The sequence below is a fragment of the Phalacrocorax aristotelis genome, chromosome 1 (assembly GCF_949628215.1).
Source record: "Phalacrocorax aristotelis chromosome 1, bGulAri2.1, whole genome shotgun sequence".
Taxonomy (NCBI): Eukaryota; Metazoa; Chordata; class Aves; order Suliformes; family Phalacrocoracidae; genus Phalacrocorax; species Phalacrocorax aristotelis.
In genome coordinates, this window is record NC_134276.1 from 110243625 (window position 1) to 110259866 (window position 16242).

The 16242-nt window shown below is 38.1% G+C and overlaps 1 protein-coding gene across 6 annotated transcripts in view; it reads right to left on the reverse strand.

Annotated features, from left to right (window-relative positions):
- Positions 1 to 909: 909 nt before the first annotated feature.
- Positions 910 to 16242, reverse strand: part of USP25 (ubiquitin specific peptidase 25) — a 94960-nt gene continuing 79627 nt past the window's right edge. For 3 of the 6 annotated variants that reach the window (XM_075101796.1, XM_075101768.1, XM_075101805.1), the window contains 7 exons: positions 14798 to 14893; positions 11088 to 11266; positions 10183 to 10261; positions 8208 to 8287; positions 2857 to 2980; positions 1959 to 2154; positions 910 to 1506 (listed from right to left, as the gene is read on the reverse strand). In XM_075101796.1, the coding sequence (XP_074957897.1) occupies positions 1334 to 1506; positions 1959 to 2154; positions 2857 to 2980; positions 8208 to 8287; positions 10183 to 10261; positions 11088 to 11266; positions 14798 to 14893 (927 nt within the window). In that variant the 3' untranslated portion in view covers positions 910 to 1333. The remainder of the gene's footprint in view (positions 1507 to 1958; positions 2155 to 2856; positions 2981 to 8207; positions 8288 to 10182; positions 10262 to 11087; positions 11267 to 14797; positions 14894 to 16242) is intronic. The other 3 variants (XM_075101786.1, XM_075101777.1, XM_075101816.1) reach the window with 1 other exon arrangement.

A 16242-nucleotide genomic window follows, 5' to 3' on the forward strand; every position in this document is an offset into this window, starting at 1 on the left:
TTAATTGCTCCTTCCCTCCATTCGAGTAGATACTCGAATAAACACCACTTGAAAGCCTGTAATGAAAAAGTTGAGTGCCGCTCCAATAAAAACATACAAACAAATATGCACATATTTTACTATTCTAACACAAACAGTTCTCTATAGAGTAGGAATCAAAATAGTGTCAGGTAACAGGATTACCTAAGGACGCATGAAATTTCTTTTTCCACAAAATAATTAAGTTTCTTCATTAAAAGCAGACAGTATTTCATTTCTACAAAACAAGCCCTATAGATCTTTTCTTTCACTTCCGGTAGAAATTTAATTAGGACAGATAAAAGACTTCTGAGATATTTTGTTGCAAAAATAGCAACCCATTTCAAGTCGGGAATTAATACAAGGTTTTATTTCTGGTCACTTACATGACTAAAATACCAACTGAAAAAAATAGATTAACTCTTAAACTTCACAAATTCTTTTTTTTTTAAAAAACTTTTATTTCTTCTACTTAAATCAATTTCTAGAAATTTTGCTCAGAGTGTGTAATATATTTCTACTGAAAATACTTTTAATTTCTTTCTAATTTTTTTCCAAGATTATAAGGAAGGTGCCGTTATTGTTTAGCTTCAGAAGCCAGTCCCTACTACCAGAAAAGACTTGGCATGGCCGCCCATGCTCACACACACGAAAGTGTTCAGGTGCAGTATAATACAGATCAGTAAAGAATATACAAAAAACCATAGTGTATAATACTGTGACAGTTTTTCAGTATATTCACATACAGTGATCTCCGACTACCTGTAACTGGCCGTAAATCCTAAAGAACCTTGCCTATAAAATTGAGTGTCCCATCAATATACTGTATCTCTTCTGAAAATACCCGTATTTTACACTGTTATACAAGGTATCTGCTTGCAAACACAGAAGTAGCCATAAATAAAACTTTATTCTTTCATTTCATTTACAAGCTACCAAGTACCATGTATTTACACAGCACTGGACACTTAAAGTAGTTGCAGTCACAAAATGATCCAGACAGCTGTTGATAAAGTAAAGGATCTTAAGATAAAAGCAAAGTAATACTGTAACAGATACGTGGCAAAAAAAGCAGTTTTGCCGTAATGATCAGACTTGCATGTTGAATCAATTCTGGTTGAAACGACTGAGCGCCATGCGATTCTCAGCATTAAGTGTTTGCAGTCTGGCTAGAGTTTGTACAGTCATTTCTCTTTTGCGGTTATTAAAATAAAAAAGTTAAAAACTATAGCAGCAACAAGCAAACCCTGTGACAGGAAGGCAAGGTTTAAGAACTAAAAAAGTTTATACAATGTGCTTAGGAAGGTTGCAGAATTTATCTTCCATCGGCTGGAGTTCGACTGAGCGACAACATGATTCGGGCATATCTTTCACACAGTTCATGTGTGGAGTAGGAGGGTAACTTTGGCGGGTCATTGAAACCTTTAATCTCTGTAGAACAATCTAGCAGTTTTGGCAGGAAATCTGTCAGCTTTTCTTGCAAGTTAGCTGAAAAAAAAACCAAGAAAAACAAACATAAGCATTTATATCTGCATGTGGAATTCTCCTTTTTCTGCCCAACATTGATTTTTTTTTTTTAATTGGTGGGTGGGAAGAGGAGGAGTTTCACTTGGAATAATCCACTTTCTTCAGGTCTGCCAGCAATAACTAGGACATACCAAGTCCCAGTAAGATGTTAATATAAATGCCCCTTCAGATGGTCTAACACCACAAATGTTTTTCCATTCAAAAAGCATGGTTCCTTTAAGGCCTAATAACCCCAATGCAATGTCTAGAAAAACTGTTTATTTAAATGTGTATGGGATTATTTAAAAATCAGGGCAGCTCAGAATACATCACCAAGGCACAAAAGATATAGGCTCAATTCAAGACACCGAAAACACCACGTTTATAAAAAAAGGTGCGCAAGGGCTTTTTACCTTAATGAATAAATGACTTACGTTCCATTTCTTGTCCAAGATAGGAACACCAACGGTTTCTCATATCTTCCACAGCAACAATATCTTTTTCTTCCATTTCATCCACCAGTAGTAATGGCAAACACGGGACAATAAGCTCATTCATAATGATCAGGCCATTATTTACCTCCTGATCATCTCCCGATTCAAACAGTGCTGCAGCATGTTCATTTAGTTTCTTCATAAACCACCACAAAAGAGGAAAGCCTTTAAGTACACAGCATTTCACATTCTACCATGCATCAGTTTCTGTTTGTTTTAAAGCACAGCCTCCCTACAAAGCTACCTGGTAATCTGTATTAACCACAGTTGCGCTTTAATGTTTACAGCAATGACGCATATACTCCATTAACCTACTTGATCATGTGCTATTCCTCAAGCCGCCTTGTTTGACACCTGCCAACTCAACCTTTGCAGCTGTTCTTTTTAAGGCTGAGGTCCTACCACCTGCTTTTGTTTTCTCACTATTGCTAAAAATGGCATAAGGAAAAAAAACCCTTGCTTCCTGCTGATGCCTTTTCCAATATTTGTCTCCCCGTCAAACTGTGGCAACAGGGCGAGTCTTGCTCACCAACACTGTCAACTGTTGTTCTTACCTAGCCCAGAAATGACAGCAGTCGGTATGCTATTTAAAACCACAAAGATGATGACTGATTATTCAAAAGTTAAAAAAAAAAAAAAGGGGGGTGGGGAGGGGAGATAATGTTTTCCTCCTTTTGCTTTTTCTCCCCCCTACATAGGTCTAAGTATTAACTTGTTAATGAGAGGAGGTTTTTGGTTGGGTTTGTTTTACATGATGGCAACACTTTTCTAGTAATTACTTCTGTTAAAGCTGTGCAGCAAGATCAACTTTTTGAAACATATTTCACCCTTCACTTACTAGCAAACATTCTCGTCTGTAGTGAGATATCAGCTCTTCATCGTGCCCTCTGTACGGGCCTTTGGACAAGAGTTCTTTGTTATTCTGGTAAGCATAGATAAGGTAGAGCAAGGCTTCCATGTAGCTGAAGTAAAGTAAAGACACAAAAAACATTAGATGCAACATCCAGGTACCACCTGTTCCAAGCTAACTACTGTGCTCTTCAAAGGACAGGTAACTTCACTCGCTCGTTCCACTGGAAGGCCACCCCTCCCCACCAATCTCTTCATGATGTTTTTTCCACAGCACAACTTCATCTTGTATGCACATTAGAGAAATTTATTTTAGTATCAGGTTAGATCACTTGCACATGAAGTCTGATCCAAAGCTCATTGAAACCAATGGATATCTGTTCACTCGCTTCAGAAACAGCTTTGGATTAGCCTTGAATATACATGAAAACTTAATTTTTCCTGCGTGCATTTATGTCACATGAGGTTTCATCTTCTGTTGCCATATATATCTTGGTAGCATTCCACACCTTAGCAAATAAGATTTAAAGCTGTCACTTTATTTCTAAAATATAAGCCATGATTTTTTTATCCTCACTAACTGCAAGTTCTTCCAAACTACTGAAGTCTAGAGCGATGAAGAATCCACAACAGCATTTCAAAAGCAGAACTGCTGCTAGACTGTAGATGTTTCTGTCTTCAACCTAAATGCAGAAGATAAATACATGCCCAATGGGTAAAGGGCAAGTAACAGAGGACCTAAGAACCTAACAGTTAATAATCAACAGAGATCCCTTCACATGCAGATTAACAATCTCCCCTCACACTACTGCATACCATTTCCAGCAAACACCTGAAAATGTTAATTCTCTGACTTACAGAAACCCAGTTAAGACAGACAGCCACTGAAAGCAGTTCAGGCAGCTACCCTAAAAACAAGCATTTAGAAATTTCATTTTTATTCAAACCAGAAAAATCTAGGAAGACAAATTTCCTAACAGAGTGGTAAGAGGAACAGTACTTTATGCATGCACTCACTCCTAGTGAGAACAGGAAGTCATGGTTAAGGTTTAAACTACCAAAACCAAACCACCAAACTACTAAAAATGTCTAAAAATTATGTGTGAGCACACACAGGGCATACCTGAAAAAACATACTAGAATTTCCCAAAGTAGACAAACTCAAGACTTAGAGTAATGCCTCCCAATGAGACAGTATAAAAAGAAAAGGCTACTTGAAATAGCAATGGTTCCTTAAAGCTTTACCTTTTAATATCCCTGTTTAGAAAAACAAGATGAAGCCCAACACCATAATTTCAAAATTTACTGTGAAGCTATTTCTTCCACCGTGATATCTGCTCATAGTCCCTTGCAATTATATCCCAGTTGAAACCAGGACAGCAATAAATAGAGTTAATTTTCTTTGTAGTAGCTAGTATGGGGCTATGTTTTGGATTTGTGCTGGAAACAGTGATAATAGGGAGATGTTTTAGTTGTTGCTAAGTCGCGCTTACACTGGTCAAGGACTTTTTCAGCTCCCCGTGCTCTGCCGGGTGCACGAGAAGCTGGGAGGGGGCACAGCCAGGACAGCTGACTCCAACTGACCAAAGGCATATCCCACACCATATGGCGTCATGCTCAGTGTATAAAGCTGGGGCAAGAAGAAGGAAGGCGGGGATATTTGGAGTGATGGCATTTGTCTTCTTAAGTAACTGTTATGCTTGATGGAGCCCTGCTTTCCTGGGAATGGCTGAACACCTGCCTGCCCACGGGAAGGAGTGAGCGAATTCCTTGCCTTGGTTTGCTTGCACACGCAGCTTTTGCTTTCCCTATTAAACTGTCTTTATCTGAACCCATGAGTTTTCTTGCTTTTACTGTTCTGATTCTCTCCCCCGTCCCACCAGGGGGGAGTGAGCGAGCAGCTGCGTGGTGCTTTGTTGCTGACTGGGGCTAAACCACAAGTACAGTCACTGTTCTCCACCGTTTTGTCCTCAAAGTACAGAACTATGCTTTAATTAAAAGAAGTCCTATTACCTGCTCCTCAAGTCCATTTCTCCTGCCCATGAAAACTCTTCACACCAGTGATCACCAACACAACTGACCAGACAGCAGGAAACTTAATGTGGGAGGAAAGGGGAGATGATGACTGCAAAGAACTGGAATTGCTGGATATAAACCCAGAGGAGCACGACCTTATATTTATATCGCTTTCCTTTCTTAGTTCAGTTATTCGTGAAACTGCAGGTTGCAATTAGTGTCAACAACTCAGCAGATCCGAATTAAAAACTTGCTGCTGGCAGTGACCTTATTCCCAGTCCCTTTCTTCCTTCTCCATCCCTGAGTTGTTTGACCCTTCCCTGAAACAACCGTATTGCCATCTAACAGCAAGCTAAGCTATTTTAAATCATCGTTACTCTACATCTAAGCTCAGGGTCCTTATATATCTTAAGAGTCTAGGGAATACAATTACAATGTAAATTAGCAAACAGATTCTGCCTTTTCACACCTGAAGTGCAGACAAGCTCCAGCCTATGTTGCCTAAGCCTAAAATCACAGCAGCTGCTCACAGAATTACAGAGCTCACTGGGTACAGGCTTTGGAAAAGACGCAGAAAGCAGAGGTTGGGTAAATTTTATCACTGCTTTGAAAAATGCATTTCAGTCAAAACTGAGAAACTGTATGTGCTTTCCAAGAAATTTAAAAGGCAACTACTAAGGTCTACGGTTTGTTCACTTTTCAGTTACTACCACAAGAGCAAGCTACAGGTGAAACTCCTGCCAAGGTTCATTAGCTGGCCGCGTTCATCTCACCCATAGCAAGTTCCTACTCTACAGTACAGTCAGACGAGATATGCCTGAAAGACCCTTTAGTTCTCCGCCTGCAGTGAAAAAAGGGCCTTGCCTACCACCATACAGGATCACGTGTGAACACAAAGTAGGCGTGACTTCCCAGTGCTCAGCATAAGGTGATTTTCAGTAGCCCTAAGAAACTTGTTTCCTTTGCACCTTCAAATGCAGTCTTGCATGTTCCACTCTCTCAGCACCAAGACCTATAAAAGTAAGCTCCATAGAGGAGAAAAAGATACAGCAAACTGCTTCTTTACTGTTGATTTTGTGTTTGTTCAACACAGCACAATTACTTAAGGAAATCTGAGATTACCTGGATAAAGGCCAATTTTTGGCTCCATCTAGAGATTGAGTGCTGCTAAGTACCAAATAGTGTTACTGAACTAAGGAAGTTGGTTGACTGAGGGAGATAGGTTTCTGTAAAAAAAGTCTCAAAACAGTCCTGCTAATGAAGGTCACACTTCAATTATAGAAGGCTATGTTTTAATAAATATTTTTAAAGTTACATTTTCATTGTTTCAGTGTTAATAAGGGCATTGGAAGAGTTCACCAATTTAGTCCCATTTTCAGAATAAGGATGGAAGTACTGCCCTCTAGAGTGTACAAGGTGCAATCCTCAGTAAATATCTCAGTCCTTTCGGAACCTGTGGCTGAAACGTGGGTAATTGCAACAGATGCCTTTAAGAGTGGGTCAATGGACACCCAGATCCTCACCCATTCTCTAAGCATGCTTAACTCTAGTCTTACTGTCTTTGTATTAAATACCTCTTGAAGCATTTATGAAATTGCATTTCTTGCCAAAGGGAATGAATGCTCCACTCTTTGCATTTACACTCTGATATTGGTCAGAAATAAGACTGGTCATTAAAGGGTTTTCTAAATTACAAATATGTTTGGTAACAAATGCCTCACCCTAATTTTGCAAAGTAATGTAATGTAAATGATGGAAAACTACAAAAAAAAAACCCTGTTCAGCACAGAGCAGAAACCTGTGCTTCCCTCCCTCCCCCTAGCACAACGAGACTATATTATGATAAGAAGTGGATTAGTGAAAACACTGTCATTTTGCAATGGAAGGTGCCATCCTGGAGCCCCAGTGCCAAGGAACCTGAAGATCTTCCGTTCCTGCCTGCATGCTTAAAGCATACATGAAGTCCGGGGGTAACAAGGAGGGTTCCTGTATACCATACCGATACCCATGACGTTTGTGCCTCCTTAAGAGATCAATACCAGAGCGTTTATTTTTCAAATAAGCCAGGCAATCTTCTGACCAACCTTTGTACGTAAGCTGTTCCAGACTGACAAAGTAGCATATTGCAATTCAGATAATTAACAAATGTACTATTTATTACGCACTAGCAACCAGAAGACAAAACAGGACGATGGGCTCATTGCTTTAGCCACTACATACAAAGATGTAGCTTGTCACAAGGACAAGGTAGTGTCTTTTCCAGTCAATTTTCCTGTTTTGTTTGGGGCCTCTCTTGTATGCTCCCAAACAAGACATGAAAGAGAAATATGAAGCAATTTATTACACAACATACACACAAGAAATTAAGTTTGATTCCCACTATCATTCCCTACCTACTGGGTTTTACAGGGGAAAAAAGAAAAATTAAAAAAAAAAAATCAGTGATTGACTGCAGAATTGTTTTCATAGTCAAAAATCTATCGTGTGACAGCTCGATTTTCACACAACAGATGTCAGCCATTGGATATTTTGCAGCTAATCATTTTGTTCCTTTGGCTGGGCATGGGAGGAAGCGGCAGTTTTGAACAATTCTGTTTCAAAGACTCTCTTCTGCAGAGTGCTTTGAGGCATTGATACTGTAATCACTGTCCTTTTGTACGTAGTAGATCTGAGTGTAAGTTTTAGCTGTAGTGCATGAAGCACATAAATGTCACTGATTTTATACAGCCACAATTCCTGACTTAGTTGGGAAAGAGAAGGGAATGAATCACCATTGCCTCACAGAACTAAAAAGAATCAGCTACAACTAGGAGAGTTACACATGACAGTTTTCTGCAGATATGTTCTTTTTTCCTAACCTTTCCGCTCATCACAGGCGGAATTTTGGCTCAGACAAATGCAGAAGGCAAAATTGGTTCTGTGGGAAGACTCACTAAAAACGACGGATGAGACGGGGACTTAACTAATTGTGATTGCTGATGAAAGCAGGTAAATGTATGTGCACATGTGGTGCCAGAGGGGAAAGATTTTTATGTCTGAGGGATACCCAGAGCACTTAGATTCAGAGAGAAGGGTGAATACAGGTCCGCAAGAGGGTGCTCTGAAAAGAGTACATGGCTTGAAAAAGGAAAGAAAAAAATGGAGATTAAGAGTAGGAAGCTTTGAATAGATGCAAGACTGAAGACATTAATGGGCCAAATAAATGCTTGAATAAAATGAAGAGCACATTAAACAATTATTAATTTTAAAAATAGCTTTACTTATCAAAATTACATTTTGCCTTCAAATTGCTCTACCACATTTGAGTTCTATACTACCACTTACCTCTTTTTTTGGAAAAACTCCAATCCTACCATGAGAAACATGGTTGTTTCCCTGAAATTTCTATAGTCTTGATGCCATCTCTGCATATAAGAAAGGGTATATAGAATTTCATCCACAAGCATGAAATACAATTTTTTTTATTTTTTGCTTTTTATACACTTGTGCTGAATACTCACAGTAAGCGCTAAGGACTCCTAGTAAGCTCCCATGTGGGAAAAGTCCGTCTGCACCCCCCACACCCCCCCAATAAAAAAAAAAAGTCTTAAATACCTTAAATATTTGTAAATGAGATTATTTTTACTAAATGCATTACCATGTGAAAGGAACACAAAGCATCTTTGGACAATCACAGTCAGAATTACCTGAGATCCCCTTTTTCTTCTCAAAAAGAGCTGAGAAGGTAATAGCCTTTTTTTCTTCCCTACACTACACTCGGTTATTTACTCAGAAAGTGTTAGAAAGCTTTTGCACACACTAAACATTAAGCTTAACTTTCAATATAAGAATGACATAGAAAAAGCCTAAACACATTACATGGCAAGTGACCCAAAACAAAAACAAACCCACAGACCCCAAAAAAACCAAACAAAAACCAAAACCAAATGCAGTTCAGACTCTGGTGATATTTATACTGAAGCAAAACATTTACCTTGCTGCTTTACCATTTATACAAAGTGACTACTGGTACACTTTACAGGTAAATGCTCAAAGTGAGAGAGGTGCTTTTACTGCAGTTGGTTAGTAGCCAGCTTTCAATTGCTTATTAAAATGAAACAGGGGACAGCATACCGCAATACATAGCCACTTACAGATTCAACACAGAAAGCATGAGAAAGGGCCCATGAAATACTAGCTCACTACCCAGGACAAATACTCATACGATCCTTGGAGAAACCACCAACTCTCTGCTTTATGAGCTAAAAAAGCAGCATGTGTCTGCAGGGGACTAGAAGATATCCCACTCCCTCACTCTTAAAGCTAAGTCCAGAATTGTTTATTCTTCCTGTGCAACGCCATTCAGAAAATGGTAAGATTCTGAGCCTTGCACAGCCTAAAAAATGCAACAGAAATCCCGCTATAAGAGTCCCTTCCCCTCACAGGCCAGGGACAGCACACTGATATAAGCCGGCATCTAATGTAGGTCCTAAATGTGGTAATGAGAAATGACAAGTAAATATTTTTCATTTGGTTTGCTGAGGGGAAGATTACTCCCATAGTCCTCCTGAACAAGCTGCTGGACCTGCAAGCATAACAACGAAGTTTAAGTGGTGCACTGGAATCTGCCTAGGACATAGATATCCCCTCTTAAGAGACCTTAATGAACAATATTACGCAGAGTTGAAACTGATGTTGTAAAACCAGCTACAGACTTAGCTTTAGCTATGAGATCAATTATTTTGGCAAATATTAGTCATGATTATTTAATGTCCGAGATTTGCTCTTCTTTCCAAGTTTTTCTAAATAGTGCGGGAGGAAAAATTAAATGTATAAACTGGTTATGTATGGTCTCGGCAAACCAAAGAGTATGGTGCTCATAAGAAAATGGGAATGGCTGCAGAGACAGCCGGAGGAAGAGCACAAATGTGACGGTGCCTGTGACCCAGTTCTCGAGATGTGTCAGGCTGGGCTTAGACCACTCTCACTCCTTCACTGCTAGCAGTTTCTGACTAGAGAAAGCCAGTTGGCTCATATGGTGATAAGCTATGAAATACTGTTAGTGACGTCGAGACACCCTAAGAAGTAAGGACAGACTCATACCTGACATTTATTTAGGGCTCAAGTCATTGTAATTGCAGGTGTGGAAAAGCCAGCTTTAGATCACCTGATCAGAGCAGCATTCCTACAGAGGAATGGTCTCTCAATAACCAGTTTTAACTTCTTAGTGTAAGACAAGATGATATTTGTGAAGATAAAATTCAACTTACTGGTAGCTATTTCATGTTACGGTTTAACTTAAAGCACAAGAAGTACTGACCTCATATTCCTCCATGTTTACTTCATCTGGCTTTATCATTTCAAGTTTAGCTTGAGCAACCTTCATTATGTTACGGCACCTCACAAAAAGCAACAAGAAATCACGGAAGATTACTGGAAATTTGCAAAGGGTATTATCCATACAAAGACAGCAGCCTCAAAAAGTATAAGCTACAGCCTTATGCAAAACAGTATGAACACACTGGAAAATGTGCTTTTTATTATGCACGGTATAATCAGCAGGAGAGGGCATACTTTAGAAGTACATGTGATGGAGGCCTGTACAATTTAAGAATTAGTTCTTGGTTTATTTTGCTAAATTGCCACATCGCTCAGTCTCTTTTTAATGTGAAGTTCGGGTGGCTTGAAACTCCTTGATATTCACTTTGCAAAAGTAACATTAGAGAATTATTCCCTATGCAGAAATCAGACTAATGGTCTCTACCTTTCAACTTATTTATTTCTTTAAATAAGTAAATATATGGAATTTCAAGTAGGAGAGAGACATTGTCTTGCATTCAAGTAAGTTTCCCACATAGCTTGTAAGGCTTTGCTGGCTACTGCTGGCTTTCAGGGCAGTGAGGAATGCAAACTACAGAGCCTTACACACTGTTTTGAATGAAGATACAAAAATCTTTGTGCAAAATTATGAGCAACATTGAGTATTTCCTCTTATTTCTTAAGAATAGAAACCCAACTTCTTTACTCTTTTTATAGAGATTTTTTTTTTTAATAAAGATGGTACTTTTTTACAAAATATACTTGCAGGCTATTAACTAGAAGATAAAGCCAAACACACACACTAGCCTGCCCTCTATTAGACGCACTATCTGAATACGAAGGGGCGTCTCCACCCATCAGAGAACGTTTGTGAGCACAGGAAGTGAGACATGCAGATCTTATTACCTTTCATCAAAGCTAAGATTGTGATCTCCAAACTGTTCCAGTAATGTTCTCTCAATTATCTTCTTTGGTGCCTGGTTTTGGATGAAGTAAACAATTGCATGACGCAAACGGTAATCGCATTCAGGTGGTGGATCTTCCTGGGCTAATTTTAGCAGACGCGTGTATTCCAATTTAATTGCCTAAATAGTTTAAAAATATACATTATTCTTTCTGGCTTTTAACTCTTAAACATCACAGAAACTAACAGGATAATTCATGTCCCATGGCCTTTTGCCTACAAAATAATTTTTTAACAACTCCATATTCCACCCTTCTAACAAGTCTGAACTACATTTAAAAAAAAAAAAAAAAAAAAAAACAAAAAAAACAAACCGACACACAAAACCCAAACAGACAAATGGTAAAATTGTTCCTGTCTCTCCCCAGCTAAGCCGGCCGAAATCCCAGGTAGACCTTTACTTCAAAAGCAGTCCCAATCCAGTGCTACATCTCCCTTAAAGAAGCTTTATCCAGTCCCTAGAGAGGCCTCTCTAAGCATTTACAGTCCAAAAGCAGTATAAGATTTCAGACTTTACTTAAAGGAATCTTCTAAAATCTCATAAGGTAAAAAAAGCTACCTTTAATACATTGGTTAAAAAGCAAATACACGAATGAACCAAATTCTACAGAAAGATTAATAAACATGTATGATTTTGGAACCACTAAATGAGAACGGAAAATGTTTTTCAACAAAAATCAAATTGTAAGATTTCTAAAGAAAATAATACTTCAGTACAAATAATATTAGTCTCCTATAGGGCAGGACAGGGTCCATACTAAGTAGTTTATATCGACTTCAGAGGTCTTCAGAAGTGTTTACTTTTCCAGATTTGCCCGTGCATTAGATTTTAATGAACATCATCTGTTATGTTCATTGTATTTTATTCACTGAAACTATACAGCATGAACAAGAGCAACAAGAAAAATAATTAGAAAAATGGTGAAAAACATTAAAATGTTCCATAATTTATCACTCAAAGCAGGGAGGTGATCAGATTGTTTGCTAACACTAAGTGTCGACTTGAAACAAATGACTTAACACAGTAGCTTCACATGTTAGCAAAGTCTGAATACAACATATGCACAAAATAAAGCTCCAAAGCAGGCAGAAGAATGCCCTATTTAATATTTCAAATCCCTTTATGTTGAAATACCTGGCAGTAGCAGGTAACTTCTTGACATTTAACTACCAGAAATTTGGGCTCCCGTTCTCCACTAATACACATTTTCTTTCAGGGCTAAACACGTGGGTAGGATACTATTCACAGAGACTTAAACACAGAGCCTGTAGAGAACTTTAGGACGTAAGAGAATGTCCTGCATCAATATTTTTAAATGCTGATCATATTCATTATCATTAAAAAGGAAGTTTGGGAGAACCAATTATAAATATCAAAAGCCACAAACAGAGTTTCTATTATATTACATCGGAAGTTCTACCACTAGAAAACCAACATAGGTAACTACGCAATTAAACCCTGTTTGTTGGGGCAGGCCAAAAAGCAATGGCTACTCAACAATTAATTTTTCAGAGAATTACTTAATAAGGAAAAAAACACAACACAAACCCTGTATTTTTATACACATATAAAATAAAATGGTGTACTACAGGTTCAGAAATCCCATGTACAATGAAAAATCACACTATTTCATTAGACAGAGTACAGGAAAAAGGGACAGTAGAGAAAAGTATGACATGCTTTTCATTTTCTCACTGAGAATGTTATATAAAGGTCTTAAGGCAAGCATTCTGCAAGGAATTGTCTATGAAGTTTAAAGAAGAATTATTAGAAAAGATCATCGATCAAGAAATATCTTAATGGGTTTGTATTAGTCACATCTCAAGCCTGAGACCTAAAAGGGGAGTGAAACCTTAGCAGAACAATGACCCAGGTCAAATGGGTTTTACCTGGGTTACACTAAAACAAAGACATCATAGAAAAAAAACCCACAGTTTTCTGTAAACACTCATTTTATAACAAACACATGAAGAAACCCAGAATGTAATAGTATTAAAAATATCATAGAAGCTTGTACAATGAGTTTATGAAGTAACCTAAGATTTCATCTGATACGTTTCAAAACACGGATCTCGTTACTAAGGACCACTTCATCTGCATACTTTCATACTAATGTATTCCTCAAAACTGAGACATGTTCTACCTCGTCTAAGTTACTGCAAACATGATCCAGCAGAAAATGAGGACACTTTTCTACTCTCCAACAATTTAGTGTCAGAACGTTTTCTCACTCAAAGACAAATTCTGTCCCCCGTGAAGTGAAAATGGTAAAGCATTCAAAATTAAAGACCACAAAACAGTTCTGCTGAGCACCATTTTGATAACTCTGAAGCACTAAATGGGATTTTATTCTGAACTGCATTTGTGTTAAAATTACTAAAACACACTTCATATTTAAAAAAGAATTCAGTGTAATTAAACTTTCTGATAAAGAGTTTGATTTGATCAAATGAGGGTCTTTTTTCAGCTTAAAAAAATAAAAAGATGTAAATCTTTTTTATTAAGTCATAAGTTTGGAGAAAAAAAAACAAACCAAAACCAACAAACACCCTCAACAAAAAATGCCAGCACTGAATCCCAAACAAAACCAGTTTCACTAAACGGAGGCTATGGCAGGTGTGCCTCCATTCCCTGAGGGCAGGCACGGTTGACAGACACAGCCCTGAAAACAAGTGTTATGGTCATAACACTTCTTTAAGTATCCATTACAAAAATCCACACAAAGAGACAAACCAACCCATAAGATTTCAATGTCCTTGCCAAGGGTGAGGAATCTCCTAATCCTAACTAAGGGGTTAGAGAATTTTTTGTTTGGTTGGTTTTTGTTTGCTGGTTTTTGTTTCTTTTTATTTTTACAATTTCTCTTATTGCAACTACACCATAACAATTAAGAAGCTAGACTGCTGCTCAACTAAAAGCAAGAAACTTCTTCCCCCCTCCAAATCACTTTTGAGAGGATTTTACATCATGCCAAAATAATTCCATTTCTAATACCCTGAAAATTCAAAAGATTATGAGCTAAAAATTCTCAGAACTTTGTGTATTTAACACAACATATTTTTAAATCTGGTATCATTGTGAAGAGTAATAACCACAAAAAGCCTAATACCTAATTCCCAGTAATAAACCACTGTATAAATAAATAGTATTGACATCCATGTAGTTACACAAAAGAAAGTAATTTAGTCTTACTAAAAATCTTTCAAGGAGTACCAAACAAGAACACCTCTTTGAAATAAACAGCAAATGACTGAACACTGATGTCCCCCAGTGAAAAGAACTATGTCCCAAACTGTCTAGCAAAGGCATGGTTTTTGTTACTAACTGGGGGGGGGGCGGGGGGCAGGACCCCAACCATGTTCCCATATTCTTATTGATTACACATCCAGGTTTCATGTTACTTGCTACTATTATTAGAAAGTTAAAATGCAGAAAGGTATATAAGACACTGATATTAAGGCAGCGTACAGTTGAATCAACAGGGAAACATCTCTCTATTTTTCAGAGGAGAAATATCTAAATGGAGGACTGATATCATAGAAGAGTATGTATAAACACTGGAACAGTCTTAATATGCATCAAAGGGTGGAGGAAGGAGGCATATCTGACAAGAGAAGTCGGAGGAGGAAAAGTTGAAAATGTTAGTTGTACCTTAAAGAACCCTGCTTCTGGCCCACACCTGTCATAAACATTCCTGGCTTTACCTATAGCCATGATAATACCTTGCATGTTCGGGGTCAGCATGACCTGCCACAGGGATTTAAGGTAAAAGTTTTGAATGATTAATATTTTAATGACCAAATTCAATATGCTTGTAGTCTCATGCAAGATAAAAAGCAACTTAATGCATGCATACATTGAAACGGCAAATTTCAATACAAATCTAGTGTGCGTATTCTGCAAATCAGTCATGGCATGTGTACATATTTTTACTGTAACAACGTATGATTAAAGGAAGCTTACAAAAAAAGTTGAAGAACTGTGTCAAATACTATTTAAAAGTTAAATGGTCAAAACTCCCCAGGAAAGGAACATGCATTGTTCAGCATTAGTATCCGTCAGAAACTGCATACTGAATGAGTGCTACCCATGGCCACCACAGGATTTAAAAAACCGAAAAGTTTCAAGTAGAAAAATCACCCAGTCACACTTTATCTGCTATACTAAAAACACAGTAAGCTACACTGTCTGTTTTTCGTGTGTATTTTAACATCAAAATAAGGGACCCATTGCTGCAAATGCAATTGGTCCCTGAAGCATCTGCAGACCAATTCTTAAAAATCAAATCCAAAACATTTAACAAACACAAAGCCAAACGTAGACACAGGTCACAGCTATTCACATTGGTTATACACGAACAATTTGATACATCTAGTTTGCTCAGAAAAGCCCTTCCCCTTTGTTACCTGTGAGCAAAGAAAAACACTCCCTCTCTCCCTGCCCAAGGTATAGCTGGCACAGCAAAGGGCACAGTAACAAAAGATGAAAAGCCCTAAACTCGCTGGAAGAGTTTCCCACTCATAACAACATTAAAAAAAAAAAAGTGAATACACTTACGAAAGGGACAGGGAAATCAGGAAGAAAGTTATCCTTTAGAAAGAGAATGGCATGGGGACAACAGTGAAAAAAAGAAAAAACCCAAAAAAGCAGGTCATTAATTAGGTGAGGCTAAATCCTTGTGCCTTTAAAGGAGGAGACCACACATCTGTCAGAAGCCAAACTCAGTGTGATTATGTCAAATTAAATAATTTTATTCCCCATCCCATACTCCCAGTTACAATTGATCACAATTACAGGGCAGAATGACCTGAAATACCCATTTGCCTAGGGAAGCAAAAGCTCCCCATAGCCCACCAAGAACACATAACCAGACACCCGAGAGTATGGGCTGCACCAACGCTATTCCCAACCAAAACAAATATGGAGTAGGCAGTGTCAATGCAGGACAGTTTGATGACCTGGCAGTGTTTATTTTCTGCTGCCCCGTTTTAGCAGTAAAAATCACGTGTCTCAGGAAATGTGGGCCCCTCATCTGTTCCTCAAGTAGTACCAGGTACACGCACCACCCAGGGTCTGAATCAATAAAAAAGAATTTT